At 37.0% G+C, this 16,034-nt stretch overlaps 1 protein-coding gene across 1 annotated transcript; it reads right to left on the reverse strand.

Annotated features, from left to right (window-relative positions):
- Window positions 1-140: 140 nt before the first annotated feature.
- On the reverse strand, window positions 141-16,003 carry srms (src-related kinase lacking C-terminal regulatory tyrosine and N-terminal myristylation sites). The gene is made up of 8 exons (XM_067446530.1): window positions 12,896-16,003; window positions 9,105-9,226; window positions 5,591-5,757; window positions 4,985-5,132; window positions 2,829-2,987; window positions 1,750-1,931; window positions 1,511-1,667; window positions 141-1,098 (listed from the first exon to the last, which is right to left on the reverse strand). The coding sequence occupies exons 1-8, from the start codon at window positions 13,240-13,242 to the stop codon at window positions 899-901; spliced, it is 1,482 nt and encodes a 493-aa protein (XP_067302631.1). The 5' UTR covers window positions 13,243-16,003; the 3' UTR covers window positions 141-898.
- Window positions 16,004-16,034: the final 31 nt, after the last annotated feature.

A 16,034-nucleotide genomic window follows, 5' to 3' on the forward strand; every position in this document is an offset into this window, starting at 1 on the left:
GTAGGCTAAACAGGCATTCTTTATTGTTTGAGGTTAATTGCTTTACAGGCTATACCAGCATGCTTGCAAATTTCTGGTCAAACTCAAAGACGGGTTACATTTTAGGCAATCAAATGATCAAGAAACTGCCGAAACATGTATACTGAAAAAATACTTTATTTACAAGAGTAATTTTAAGAATTCATTTTGTATAATCCATTGGAAGACAACAGACTTTTGACATGGATGTGATTTCTACGAAACCGATCATGAGGAAACCTACCCAGGTAGTTTTTGTCATATGGCTCCTGTGTTAACCACAGTGTTAGTTACACAACCGTGTACCTGGTAGAAAACAGTTATTTGTGCAGCCTGCCTTCACATAGGCTAAAGACACTCAACAATTATAACTTAACGGTCGTAGTTTTCACCGTCCCAACACCTGTCCGTACACTGGCAGGTGAATCTTTTGTAAACATAAACTCTGATATGAAATCATCAGATTAAATAATCTCCTGTTCCTATTGCTACAGAAACTGAATGGGCCAAATCAACTCTAGCGCAAAATAAAATTAAGTGCAGGGCGAATGATGCATATTATTGAATGATGCATAACAGTGCTCGACATCTTGATCCACTGATGATCAGGAGTCGCTATGACAAGCTACAGATAATCTGGCCCTGTCAGATTAAGACGATGCACGTTTCCTCTTTTACAATTTCTGTTCCTTTCCTCCACTCTCATGGTATCTTTTATATTCTTTAAAGTCCTTTAACAAGCATTTATTATTGCACATAACTTTATTAACATAAGCAATCAAGAAGTCTTATGTTCACTTTTGTCCATGCAAATCTTTTCTCCATTCTCCTTTCTGTCCTACAGAATCTTGTGTTTCAGTCCATCTCTTCTCCTTGTGTTCTACACTTCAATGGTTTTGAAGTAGAGTCTGGAGTAGATATTGTCCAGCTGACTGTGAAGGGCGTGGAACGAAGGCCGTTTGGAAGCCTCCGCGTGCCAGCATTCCATCATAATGCGGTAGATGTTCGGGGGGCAGCGATTTGGACATGGTAACCTGTATCCCGACGACAGGATCTCCAGCACCTCCTTATTGTTCTTCCCTGTGGGAAACAGAGAGTGGCAAATGTGTAGAAGATATATACACTAATGCTCAAAAGTGTGGAATTTTTTAAAGACATTAAATTGATCCAAAGTGACAAGACATTTATAATGTTAAAAATGTTTATTTTTAACTTTCTCTCCATCAAAAAAATCAGGAAAACGTACTACGGTTCCCACAAAAAGCACACCAGTTTGTTTTCAACACTGATAAGAAATGTTTCTTGAGCAGCAAAATCAGCATATTACAATGCTATAACATTTATTTTAAAATGTAATAATATTAGGCAACTTTTTTTAGCCCTCCGTCATGCAGTCTGAATGCAGTGTAAGACACCCTAAAATTTTTACTTATAAAAAAGGGGAGGCACTTTGTGTTTCTGGAAGAACATTTTAATAAACAGAAACCCATACCATCATACGGCATCTTTCCACGTGACATCATCTCATACAGCAGCACTCCAAAAGACCAGACATCAGATTTGACGGAGAAGCGCTGGTAGAGAGCTGCTTCTGGAGCCGTCCACCGCACGGGAATCTTGGTGTTTCTACTAGCTGTATACACACTATCCTGCACACAAACACATAATTACATACGAAGCATCAGTTTAACATTCATATTTCCGGTAGCATCTTTGACTTCCGACCATTACCTTGATGATGCGAGCCAGACCAAAGTCAGCCACTTTACACACCAGGTCTTCCCCAACCAGGATGTTTCGAGCTGCTAAGTCTCTGTGGACAATGTGTCGATCTTCCAGATACGCCATTCCTTCTGCTATCTGACCAGCCATGTAGATCAGGTGAGCGGAGGTCAACACCTGACCCTCCGGTGCTGCGGAAAAAAAAGAGTTGCTCTTTGGGAACATCAATCTTTTGGAAAAATGTAATAAAAAAAATTCAGATTCAGTTTTTTTGGCCAATAATCAAAAAAGCATTAATAAGTGATAATGATCATGTGACTCGTACAGAGAATCGGAAGTTTTTATATGTTTAGTTTTCATGTTAATTTTAGTTTAAATTTGTTTTATTATAAGTATTGCTATTTATGTTTTATTTTTAGTTATAGTTTTTCTTTATTTCCAATTAATAATTTCAGTGCTTCAACTAAAGCTCATTTCAGTTTATTGCCAAAGCAGTATTTCTAATATTTATTCTAATTTTTATTTTCAGTAAATAATTGCAATTTATGTTATTTCAGCTTTATTTCCATTAACATAAATATGTTGGTATGTTTTAATTTTAGTATTAGTTAATGATAATACCCTTGCTTTGGATTTCATGCAGCTCGAGGCATTAAAGAAAAAGGGGAAGGTAACAAATTCAAAAGTTCAAATTCAAATTCACATCATTCTGAAACATATTTTAATTTTCAATTCAACTTTCGGGTCAAATCATTATAACTTTAGTTCAAGGAATGATGCATTAATTAACAGAAAAGAAAATGAAACATTTTGTTTTAGAAAGCTGGTTCACAGAATGAAGGAAATGAGTTTAGTGTCAAGGATATAAATACTTTTGTGTTAAGTGACTTCATGTACTTTGGAACTGTAACCATAAAACACTGTTCAGAGAATTTCATCAATGTTTGTGAGTACTGACGTGATCGTCTGATAAGAGAAAAAAAAAATGCAATGCACGAAATACCAAGACCTTATGCAGTAATCGTATGCAATCAATAAATATGCAGGTGCAGTGAGTGTAAAAACTATAGTGAACAGGGAACACTTACAAGAAAGGTATGATTTGAGACTTCCTTTAGTCATGAGCTCTGTGACAATGTAGACCGGCTCTCCTCGTGTGCAGAGAGCCAGCAGCTGAATGAGTTTCGGATGATGCAGGTTCTTCAATGCGTGGACCTCCTTCACAAACTCATCCACCTTTGTGTCCTCTACAGGGCAGAGTAAGAGTAAAAACACATCAAGAATCACCTATATAAATTTATATATTTTTTAATTAAAAACCATTTGTATGCAGACAATGATCGTTTTTTTTTTAGGGTTTGATGCAGATCCAGATTATCGACTGTTTTGAAGCTGAAACAAAACCCAAATAACTGATTTGAAAGTCATTTGTGGGCAAGTTTGAAATCCAAAAAGTAGATTTCACTACTTAGATTTCACTGTATGAAATACATTTTCACATCCTCATATGTCTTAATATATTAAATAAAATATTAAAGAATGGAAATCATATTTTATAGGTTTCCCTAATCACAACATCCCTATTGACGTATTAAGCTTTTTAAAGGCTCCTAATTTTATTTTGGAGACCATATAGGTTTACGCATCCAAGGTTAAAAAAACTATTTTATATATATATATATATATTTTAATTATATACATTGCTGTATCGTGTCTTTTCTCAGTATCTGAAACGGTTCAATAAAGGATTCAGTTTCTTTAAACCCCTAATTTCCAAGAGCCTACTCTGCTCTGATTGGTCAGATGGTCCCAGTCTGTTGTGATTGGTCTACTCTACTCTACTCTACTCTACTCTACTCTACTCTTCTTGTTCAGATAACCAGTGCTGCGTTCCAGTTGGTTTTTATTATGCCCTTCCTAGCTAACTTCCTTCTGTCTCGTTCACTTGGATGTGCGTCATTGCTTACATTGCATGAGTGCCCACTACTGGCGGAACCTTTGCAATGGACTGAACTCAAACACCCTACCGCTGGATCACTTGGAATCCACTATGGAGTTGTTTATTAATTTTTTTCCTTACGAAATTGATTAATACAGCATTCTATGTATATAGATGTGTTCGAGTTGTTGTTTTAAATGTTTTTAAAAATTATTAAAATATCATAGAGTTGTTTGTGGTGGGGTAAATTAAACACGATATGCGGTGACGTCACAATCGTGTTGCATTGTGGTATATGAAGCTGCCTGAAGTGTACATATGAAGTAGACTCGCTCCCTTGGTCAAAATCGAGGGAACAAGGGTCTGTCAATATAAACTTACCTTGTCCACTTCACGAAGTGGAATGCACTTCAAAATGCAGCAGGGATTCCCCCGAGGGGAAGTGCTTAGGGAAGTTTGCAAGTGGGTGTCTAAAAGTGGAGTGGAACGCAGCACCAGTCTGTTGTGATTGGGATTTTTGGGAGCAGATTGGAGCTTTAGCTTTAATTTCTACATTTCCATGACTGTTAATTTCATACCTACATAATTAATTGTTCTGCATCTGTGAGAGTGTGGGCGGGCTTTTGATATCGCGGCTGTACTTCCTGCTCTCTACTGCTCAGACTCCGGTCCCGAAATCTATTATTCTAAATGTATGCTTTCAAGAAGGAGGAAAGAGGGGCAGTGTCTCTTCAAAAAAACAGAAAGAGACAATACATAATATTTCAAAAATAAAATAACGTAAATGTATATAAAACATTATAAATACGAGTGGTTTTTATACTTCTTAATGTAAAGTAACTGTCCAACAGCGAAACCCGCAGGTGAAGTTACAGCGGGTTTCCTGAGCCCAGTCAATTTTAACAGACCTGCTAAAGTCACGCTATAGTTGGACGTCGGACAGTGTAGCATGGCATGGGGGTGTAATGACGTGCCATTAATCAAGCTATGTTCTAAAACATGTAAAACGGGAACATGAACGGAGTACTCTAAAAGCAACTCATGTAAACACCTTAATCAGAATAATGTCTTATTCAGAATAAGGTCAATTATTAGATTACTACTGTCCATGTCAACGTAGTCAATGTTCTGCTTGGTATGTTGTCAACACGCTTCAGAAGATGCCAACACTAATAGTTTCATTGTTGGGACTAAAAACCTAAAACTGGAAGCCATAAAAGACCACGAATCAAATCATCAAATTCTGTGATGCTTTGTGGTATTGACTGGTTTCTCTCACTTTAAAACATTGATTTTATGTCACACCTTGTTTGAGCATCTTGACGGCCACTTTCTGCTTCTTTGTGGTCCAGACAGCTTCCCAGACTTCTCCAAAATGGCCTTCCCCTAGCTTCTTGAGTAGTTGAAACTCTTCCCTTGGCCGCTCCCATGGTTCCATGTCAAATAACTCCCTCTGCAACAAACATGGAACAAAGATTACAAGGCATCTCTTCCTAGAATCTCTCCCCTATATCACTTGTTGGTCTAAACACAGAGTGCCATGTTGACTATAAAACTAGAGAGGTTAGAGAGTAGTTTTTAGTTTGTTAACAGCATTAAAATGAGGCAGAGGATAAGAAAAAGGAGAAGGAATGGAGGCCATTTGCATTTCTAAAAGAGCTCGCAAATAAGCAGAAGACTCCCACAGAGAAATCAAAGCCGCGGATTAAGATGCAAGACTCAAGATTAGAAAACCATGTAACCACTGCAGGCAAACCATGGGCCACTTCTCCAGAAACAGACTGCTTCTCTATAGGACTATTTAGATCTCTATGCAGAAATGATACCAATTCATGAGCATTAGCTTTATGAGAGCCAAAAGTGATGTCTAAAATGAAGAAGTGTGTGTATTAAATATTAAGAGTGTCATACTTGCTGTACGCACGGCTGGTCTAAGGGGCATCCCAGACTTCTGGAGTTGTGCTGGTAGTATCTGATGAGCTCATCCAGAGTGCCAAAAGAGATCTTGTCAGATACAAAGTAAGCACCAATAGCTGAGCGATGAATACGGAAATGGAAGACACTATTTTCACTTCTGGCTGTAAAGCAAAGAATAAAATAAAAAAGGTCCAACATCCAACAGAATATTTTTTTTTACAATTTTTCTCTATTTCTAACCCAGTATTTTGTTGTTGAGATTGACTGCTTAAATTGTCCCAGAAGCTCAAATGATGAACGTATAAAATAATAATTTAGAAATGTAGAATAAATAAATCTCTTATCTTCCCATCCAATTATTTAAAAATTATTCTGATCTCATCAGTCCCAACAGTAGGCCAGTTTAATCAGACTGCATCTATATAAATATAAAATTATATATATATATATATATATATATATATATATATATATATATATATATATATATATATATATATATATATATATATATATATATATATATATATATATATAATTATATAAATATACAGTATACACTATATACAGGTGCTGTTCATATACTTAGAATATCATCAAAAAGTGTATTTATTTCACTAATTCCTTTTAAAAAGTGAAACTTGTATATTATATTCATTCATTACACACAAACTTACATATTTGTTTATTTCTTTTAATTTTGATGATAATAACTGAAAACTAAGGAAAATCCCAAATTCAGTATCTCAGAAAATTAGAATATTCACAGAATAATCAGCTGATTAACTGAAAACACCTGCAAAGGCCTTTAAATGGTGTCTCAGGCCCCGTCCACAGGGAGACGCGTTTAGCTGTATACGTATACATTTTGTACTGCGTTTCGTCCACATGGATCCGGTGTTTTGGAAGCATGAATCTGATATTTTCTTAAACTGGGTAGATAAAGAGTGGATAAATCTGAAAACGACATTCTTGCGTTTTTGTGTGTACAGCCAATCACTATTTTGCGAAACGGTGATGTCATCACACTACGTCCAGCACGGGTGAAAGAGTTAAGGGATACAACTACGGGCACTGGGCATGTGCACATAAACACGGTGTCATTTAATTACAGTGTTTGCATTATTTAAGGGTATGTTTAGGGTTGGGGTAGGTGTAGGCGTTAATAAAACACATCTGTTAAGTAGCAAATGTTTTTATTTTAATTTTATCGTAAGATTGTGCCTCACCTCCTACCACTGCTATACTTCCTTCTAGCCACAACTCTTGTTCTCCGTTTTTAGTGTATTTCTATGGCAGAATTACAGTGGCAAACACTGACCTGGCATGTATACTACATCATTTTGAGTCATTTTCATTGCTCTCGTGTGTACGCATATATTTTTTGAAACAAGGAGAAAAAAAAAAGATTGGATTGGGAAAGCTCTGGCTTCGTGTGGATGGGGCCTCAGTCTAGTATTGTAGGCTACACAATCAAGATTGCTGGCTTGACAGTTGTCCAAAAGACGACCACTGACACCTTGCACAAGAAGGGGAAGTCACAAAAGGTCTTTGCTAAAGAGGCTGGCTGTTCACAGAGCTCTGTTTCCAAGCACATGAATAGAGAGACAAAGGGAAGGAAAAGATGTGGTAGAAAAAAAGTTTACAATCAATAGGGATAACTGCACCCTGGAGAGGATTGTAAAGCAAACCCCATTCAAAAATGTAGGGGAGATTCACAAAGAGTGGACTGCAGCTGGAGCCAGTGCTTCAAGAACCCCTACGCACAGACGTATGCAAGACATGGGTTTCAGCTGTCGTATTGCTTGTGTCAAGACACTCTTGAACAACAGACAGTATCAGAAGCAGACTGCTTCTGTTTTCAGATTTAAGTAAATTTTGCATTTCCTTTGGAAATCAGGGTCCCAGAATCTGAAGGAAGAGAGGCACACAATCCACGTAGCTTGAGGTCCAGTGTAAAGTTTCCACAGTCAGTGATGGTTTGGGGTGCCATGTCATCTGCTGGTGTTGGTGTGTTTTCTGAGGTCCAAGGTCAACGCAGCCGTATACCAGGAAGTTTTAGAGCACTTCATGCTTCCTGCTGCTGACCAACTTTAGATGCAGATTTCATTTTCCGACAGGACTTGGCACCTGCACACGGTGCCAAAGCAACCAGTAACTGGTTTAAGGACCATGGTATCTCTGTTCTTAATTGGCCAGCAAACTCATCTGACCTTAACCCCATAGAAATTCTATGGGGTATTGTGAAGAGGAAGATGCGATATGCCAGACACAACTACGCAGAAGAACTGAAGGCCACTATCCGATTAACCTGGGCTCTCATAACACCTGAGCAGGGCCACAGACAGATGGACTCTATGCCACGCCACATTGCTGCAGTAATTCAGACAAAAGGAGCCCCAACTAAGTATTGACTGCTGTACATGCTCATACTTTTCATGTTCATACTTTTCAGTTGGCCAAGATTTCTAAAAATCCTTTCTTTGTATTGGTCTTAAGTAATATTCTAATTTTCTGAGATACTGAATTTGGGATTTTCCTTAGTTGTCAGTTATAATCATCAAAATCATCAAAAAATTTCTTTTTGAATGGAATTAGTGAAATAAATTAACCATTTGATGATATTCTAATTATATTACCAGCACCTGTAGTATATACTGTTTATACATGCAAATATTTCTATACATGTATAGAAGCGTAATCTGTGTATTCAAATATACATAATAATTATACACAGTACACACACACACACACACACACACACACACACACACACACACACACACACACACACACACACACACACTTTTTATATTATATATAATTTTATATTATATATCACATTATTAAAGTAAATCATAAAGTTTGTACATTATTATTATTATTATTATATTAATATTATTATATTATTCCAGTTTTCAGAAATGTGACTGTTTTTTTTTTTTAATTAATGCTCCAAAAATGTATTGCATATACAAGAACCAAATACAAGTAAAATAACATAGCTAGTGGATGACTTTAGCATATTATTAAAATTTACCAAGATTAGTATAAACCTGCTCCTTCAATGTTACACATATTTTTCTGCTATTATGAGGGTAAAAAGCACTACGCTCCAGTGGAGACAGAAAAATGCTTAGTCGGTTGTACATGGATGACCAATATGGTGTTACAAGCTGTGAGGTAGAGAGAGAGAGAGAGAGAGAGAGAGAGAGAGAGAGAGAGAGAGAGAGAGAGAGAGAGAGAGAGAGAGAGAGAGAGAGAGAGAGAGAGAGAGAAGATAAGCAGAGAATAGATATCTTATGCAGAAAATAGTAAGATTGATGAAGTGGAGGCTGTTGTAATGCAGATCAGACAGAAATGCGACATGAGAAAAGAAAGAAGATGAGAATGGAGATGATATATAACAGAAAACAGAGGTATACGGACAGGCAGTAGGTCTCCAGGCATTGAAATGAAAGTGTGTGCGTGTGTGTGTGAGAAAAGGGGAAGAAATAAGGGAACGAACCTGAGATAGTATATTCATCGCTGTGGCTCTCACTGATCCTCACCAGAAAGGAGCCAGTTTTATTCTGAGAAGCCAAAAGCAGCTTCTCAGCCTTTTGTCTGTTTATATTCCCATAGTACCATCTGTAAAGCAGACACAAATAGCATAGCTGAATACCTCAATGAATGAATGAATAAACACTTGTCCAGATCATATCTTAAAAATAAATAATTCAATTCAATTCACATTTATTTGTATAGTGCTTTTCAAAATACATATCGTTTCAAAGCAGCTTTACAGAAAACACGCGAGTCTACATTACAATTTAGTGATTTGTTATCAGAGGTCCAAGTTATGATATATATATATATATATATATATATATATATATATATATATATATATATATATATATATATATATATATATATATATATATATATGTAACATTGAAGGAGCATATATATATATATATATATATATATATATATATATATAATTTGCATATTTAAATTTTGAACTAATAGGTTTGAAGTGAACTATAAGGTATAATTTGTAATATAATCATTAATAATGCATTAGTCTTTTTGCCTTAGAGGCATTGCATTAATAAGGGAGGAATGAACAACATGCATTTATTTTATTGTAATTATTCGCTGACACATACTAATTGTCATTTTAAATCTGCCATTTTTTTTCACATTTCATAATAGTATAGCACCATTTTAAAAAGACAAATATAACAAAAGTTTTTCAACATAAAATATGATTCTTCAATATATATTATGAGTTGTGTAGAAACGTTCAGAAATTAGCCTATTGTTATAATTGTTGCCTACACTAAGAACATATAAAACCAATTTGTCTGGATGTTTAGCAGTTCCCTTATTACACTTATATTTATTACAGTGTTAGACTTAATACTGTTATGCTCTTTATTAGCTCCTATTTATTCAAATGAGAGAAAGAAATAGTCCATATTTTGCCCACATTAACCACGTTCAGCTTTGTACAGTAAACACTGTGGCTCATTCAAAGTGTTGCCATGTTAAATATGGGTGCGGCAGGTGTACATGCTTGTTTAAGGCAATCCCATGGTGCTTCAGTTTCAGTGAAACTCTGTCAGGTGACAGGTGCACTAACACACACACCTCTGACGTTACAACCCGTTACCTGTCAACACTATTTAGAAGATCTTTATATTGAGGACAATTGACTGACCCCATTATCACAGCAACCACATTGGTAGTAAACGATAAAAGAAAATAAAAGAAAGTGCAAATAAATAAATAAATAAAAGAAAACAGCGCAGAGTTCATTATTCACGCGGACAATGATTAAGGCCGCTGTGAATGAAACGAGACAGACAGTTCCGGCATATGAACCTTTCTTGGCTGAGCTCGTGTAAAACCCAAGTCTAGGCGCACTGCTAATTTCAAAACAATATTTTGCTCTATCGATCTTATTGTTGATCTTATTGAGTGAATTATGCAATGGTCTATTATAGCCTAACGTCAATTAACTAAAGACTTTAAAAAACACTAGAGGTTTTAGTGATAGAATGGACTGGGCATTTGGGGCCCGTTGTTGGTGTTGGCCCTTGGTTGAAATCACTTTCTGAAAGCCAGGGGCCCTGAGAATTGTCACCACCTTTAGAATGTAATATAATTAAATCTATTCTATTCTACCTGGACGTAGAACCAGAAACTAAACACAAAGGAAGCTTGCAAGCAGTGTACTGTTGCTATAGCTACCACTTCTGGCTACCTGCAATATGTTCTTTAAAATAACATTTAAATCCCCAGTCAAAACGTATGTATATGAGAAAGCAATGTTTACTAAGACCTATTGTTTTGACTTAAAGGGACAGTTCACCCAAAAATGAAAATTAGCCCATGATTTACTCACCCTCAAGTCATCCTAGGTGTATTCTTCTTTCATACGAATACCAATATGAAAATGTCCTGGACTGATTAATCCAGGCATTATAATGGCAGACCGCTAGACCGCCTTCCATATTCAGCTTACGCAGAAAGATAAGCTTTAAAAGATAACTGACAAGACATATGGTGTAGCGTAAGTGTTACGAACAACGAGAGGCGTTACACTTTACACTGACAAGTTTAATACAGAAAGAAGCCAGAAGCTGGATATTTTCCTTTATTAAGTTTTAAATATGGAATTTTTTTTTACAAAAACCCATCACTTTGCTTGAGAAGGCCTTTCCCAGACAGCGGTATAGTGTCTGCCCAGCTCCGGCCCACATCTGGCACGCGTTGAAACCACCTGTATATTAACCCCCAGGAGCCGTGCAGTTTACTTTTATAATGGATGGATGCACTTTTATGGCCTTCAAATTTTTGGCTGCCATTCAATACCATTAAAGATTGGATTAGCCAGGAATTTCTTTCAACTCCGATTGTATTCGTCTGAAAGAAGAATGTCATATACACCTATGATGGTTTAAGGATGAGTAAATCATGGGGTAATGGTGAGTTCAACTTATGTCGAAATGATCGTACAAGTTGAACGCACATGAATGCCACCACAAAGTCATAAATACCAGTGGGAAATTCTGGATTTTCTTTAAGCCCCGATCTGTACAAATTGGGGCCATGTCAGTGAGAAACATGGCGGCGGAATCAGTGGATGCAACGTCTGTAGTTAAATATAACGGTTTTCAGCAATGACACTGTCAGGCTTTGTCATTTACAACAAAGTAAGCTAGCATTGTAATTAGCCTAGAACAATAGCCTACCGTTTATAGTTGCTTCACAGATTAATAAAAACGTAAAAGATTAAAACTCACCTGATGCGCATTATTTGTTCTTTTTTTCTATAAGCAGAGTTAACAAACCTTGCTGTATTTTCGTGAAATCCATTAAATGAAATGTACACCGTATCTTGCGCCGACCAATGTTGTACACAACTTCTTACCTCATACATACGAGCATGAAAAAGCATTGTAAGCCTAAATTGATCGTAGAGACCTTTAGAGACAATTGTTCTACGATCAACTTAAGCTTATGATGCTTTTCAGAAACACAGCAAAGGATGACTTGAATGATGAATGCAGCATCAGTTTGCTTTTTGGGTGAACTATCCCTTTAAGGCAGCTAGGGGTGTCCAACCCTGCTCCTGGAGGGCTAACGTCCTGCAGATTTTAGTTCCAACCCTGCTTCAACACACCTGTCTGTAATTATCAAGTAGCCCTAAACCCCATGGTTAGCTGGTTCAGGTGTGTTTGGTTTGGGTTGGAGGTCAAATCAGCAGGGTTGTAACCCTCCATGACCAGGGTTGGACACCCCTGCTTTAAGGTCATCATTTACTCCCTCAACTTGCTGAACACAAAATAAGTTTTTTTTTTGTATGTCGGTAACCAAACAGTAGATGGTCCCTATTGACTTCAATAGTATGTGTTTCCTACTATGGAGGTCAATGGGGACCATCAGGTAACAAACATTTAAAATATATAATTTTGTGTTCAGCAGGAAAAAAACCTAAAAAAATTATGGTGTAATGAATAACCAGACAAAGTCTTATGTTAATGAAAATCTAAAACGCAATATTTCTGTGGTGTATAACAAAAGAAAATATTAGCCCATGTATGAAAACAATAGAAGGCTAATTGGAAAACCAACCATTTCAACCACTGACACGTGTATAGCTAGCCTAGAGTCAAGCTCTTCATTTAGAGCACTACATGGAAAACTATTGGTTGACTATTAGGCTAAAGAATGAGGATTTTTTCCATAAAAACAAATTAAACATCTCACTAATATCCACATATAAGAAAGATTCTCATGACTTACTTGTAGTTAGCGAATTCATCCTGTACTAGGGCCACATAATTAGCAGGGACCAGTCCGGACTCCAGGGATCCCGTCAGCTTCTTGGCAAGTACATAATCTCCCCTCTTTTCTATGACAGACAGTTTGTCCCCTTCTTTCACCGTCAGCTCTTCTTCACTGCGGGCTACAAAGTCGAAAAGAGCCGCGTACAGCTGCGTCGGCTTCTTCTTCGGAGCCGGGACCCGGATATCACCTGAGACGGTGCGGATCTCGGCTGGACGAGCGATATTCGGATAGTAAAATTCGGGCCATATCCAGTCCCATAACCTCTTCAGGCATGGCAGGCAGCTGCGACAACACTTCTCCATCCCAGCCCTTTCCTTCTACGGACTCCAGTGTAACTAGAATATCTGGCAGCTGTCCACCAAGCGAAACGGTTGAAATTGAAAATAAGAGTAGTGTGCGGGTCCCTTACCGATGGCGACAGAACGTCCGTAGTGACTCTATATCGGGATCGCCTTTGTTGAGCTAACGCACTGGCCGCGATCATAGCGGAGGATCAGGTGAAACCGGTTCTGTTTCGGGATGGATCACAAAGGTATGCGGAAAAGACATGTTGGATATAGTTCAATGATACATTTAGACGAGGTGAAGATATTATGGGTGATGTGCCTCGAAGACCATCCTCTTTTCATCTAGGCTCTCATTGTCCATGGCGCCCCTCGGTCTTCTCTCATAATGACCGTTGCAGTGCGCCGCAGCATTTGTGCCTCTACCCGCTCCAGAGCAAAACGCTTCGCAGTGTGTTTGGCTGCAAGCAACCCTTTTCTCCTGTAGTGCGATCATCTGTTCACTAGGCAAGCGCACACTTGGAGCTGGAAACCAGTAACCATTTATTTTTAGATTTGCCTTTAATCCTTAAACGTAGTTCTGCCTCTCCGAAAATATTTGCATTTATTAAAACACATCCCTCCTGCTGTGAGTGATACGTTTTGCCAATTGGAAAATAACACTATTTTGTAGGCTATTATTATTTTTCCTATTATGCAGGATTGGTGACATTTACGTGACTTAACACGTTTATAATTATTATTAACACTCTGCTCTGTATCGACATTTATGAATGATGCAGAGAATATTGCATTTAAAATACAAATTCAACCAAAAAACTATTATCATATGACAATTCCTTCAGCCAATACAATTTAAAATCGACGTGACCATGTGCTTGATGTTTATGGCAACAAGGAAGTAAAGGAGACACGTTTGCTGGTCCACATGGTGTGTATAAGGCAGCGAGTTCATTTTAGATTTTCTGTGTAGCCGCACTATTATTATTCGATGCAGGCAGTATAATAGCCTTTTTGTCTTTGTTTTTAGGTTGATGTTAGAACGTTTTATAAGAGAGGAAAAGCTGCACATTTTCCACAAAGTAGGTTATCCTACTGATGATATAGTAATGACGGCAGTGCTTCAGAAAATAAGGTCGTAGTAAGAAATGAAGTAGTTGAGGATAGCAGAGGACACTGAGGTGAGAGCAGAGATGAAGATGATAAGTAAAATTATTACATTGGTACATTATACTATGCCAGTTTGGAAGTGATCTATCCTACAACCAGAGGTCATAAGATGCCACAGGCAAGACGGGCCTCATTACGCTAATGCTACAAAAATGATGAAATCTAGTTATATATGGAAAGTGTAGAATACACTGAAAAAAAGTCTTGTTGATTTTCACTTCTGCTACAATCAATGATTTTGAATAATTTAAAAAAAAAACGTAAGACCTTATAACTACTTTTCAGATAGTGAAATGAATTGAATGGTTCTGTTATTCTGTTTGGCAAAAATGTTTTACCCTATAGGACAAAATCAGTTATAAATGATGCCATAAAAAGATCAAAGGTCAGATGTAAAAAACACATTTTGGAAAAATATTTTATTCTTAAAATTATGTCAAATGTAAAGTTTTTTTTTCTTGTCTTGATTTCATAATTAGTCCCATTGAGACTGTAATTATTTAAACCAAACATTTGCCACAAAAAAGAAAAAAAGAAAAACACTCACACAGGTCATAGGCATTTGTATCAGGGCAATTTCGCCCTTTTGTCTCTAATTTGTGTCTTTTTATTTTGAGTTTACTGTGCCGAAACACGTTCTGCATACTTCTAGGTTTCTGTCATTTTGAAAGTAACTGAGGGTATTCTAGAAAGCAGGTTATGTGACATAACCCAGGTGAGTTTATAAGTTAAAAAATCGTTTAGTATATAGTATGTCTTTACACAGCCATAGGTACAACATAGGTATTTTGTCTGTTGTACGTGTGATTCAATAACCCACATTCGAGTGTGTGATAGGCCTACATTGCTTCCCATAGCTGTGATTTCTGTGTGGAGTCAAATCTGAGCATCATTAAAATATCAGAAGCGTAATATTGACCAAGTTATTTAACAACATTATATTAGTCTTAAAACTTCTATATTATATATTGAATACAATTTACTCAAAAGCTCCATATCAGGCTAGTGCTTAAATCACCTATCCCTACATCAGTGATTGTCAACCAGAGGCCTGGGCCACATGAAAAGGTCTTTTAAATTGGCAATAACATGACTTAAATGTGCAGTGTTCATTTTAGCGGCATCTAGTGGTGAGGTTGTGAAGTTCAATCGCTCATCTGTCCCTTTTGAAGCACATAAAGAAGCTACGGTGGCTGACACAGGACAAAAATGTCGTCTCAGACAGCAGAGAGTAGCTAGCACTCTGTATTAGTTTGTCCGTTAGTTATGGCTACTGTAGAAACATGGCTGCGCTAAAATGGCGGCTTCACTGTAAGGGGACCTGCAGTGTATGTAGATAGAAACGGCTCGTTATAGGGTAATAAAAACATAACATAAGGTAAAGATAATGTACATTATCTTTATACACCACTGAAAACACAGTTATGTATATTATACTGCAATACTATACTGTATATTTTTGTCAATAAAGCCTCATAAATAATACACACTGCATCTTTAAAATGATTCAAATGAAAATAGTCTACATTAAAAGTACTAATATCTGCTAACGATCAAGATGCACAAACAAACTGACATCTAAGGACCAGAGGAAATAGCTTAGCATTCATTTCAAATATCGTCTTGGATGACACGGTAGC

This window comes from Pseudorasbora parva, chromosome 6, assembly GCF_024679245.1.
Source record: "Pseudorasbora parva isolate DD20220531a chromosome 6, ASM2467924v1, whole genome shotgun sequence".
NCBI lineage: Eukaryota > Metazoa > Chordata > Actinopteri > Cypriniformes > Gobionidae > Pseudorasbora > Pseudorasbora parva.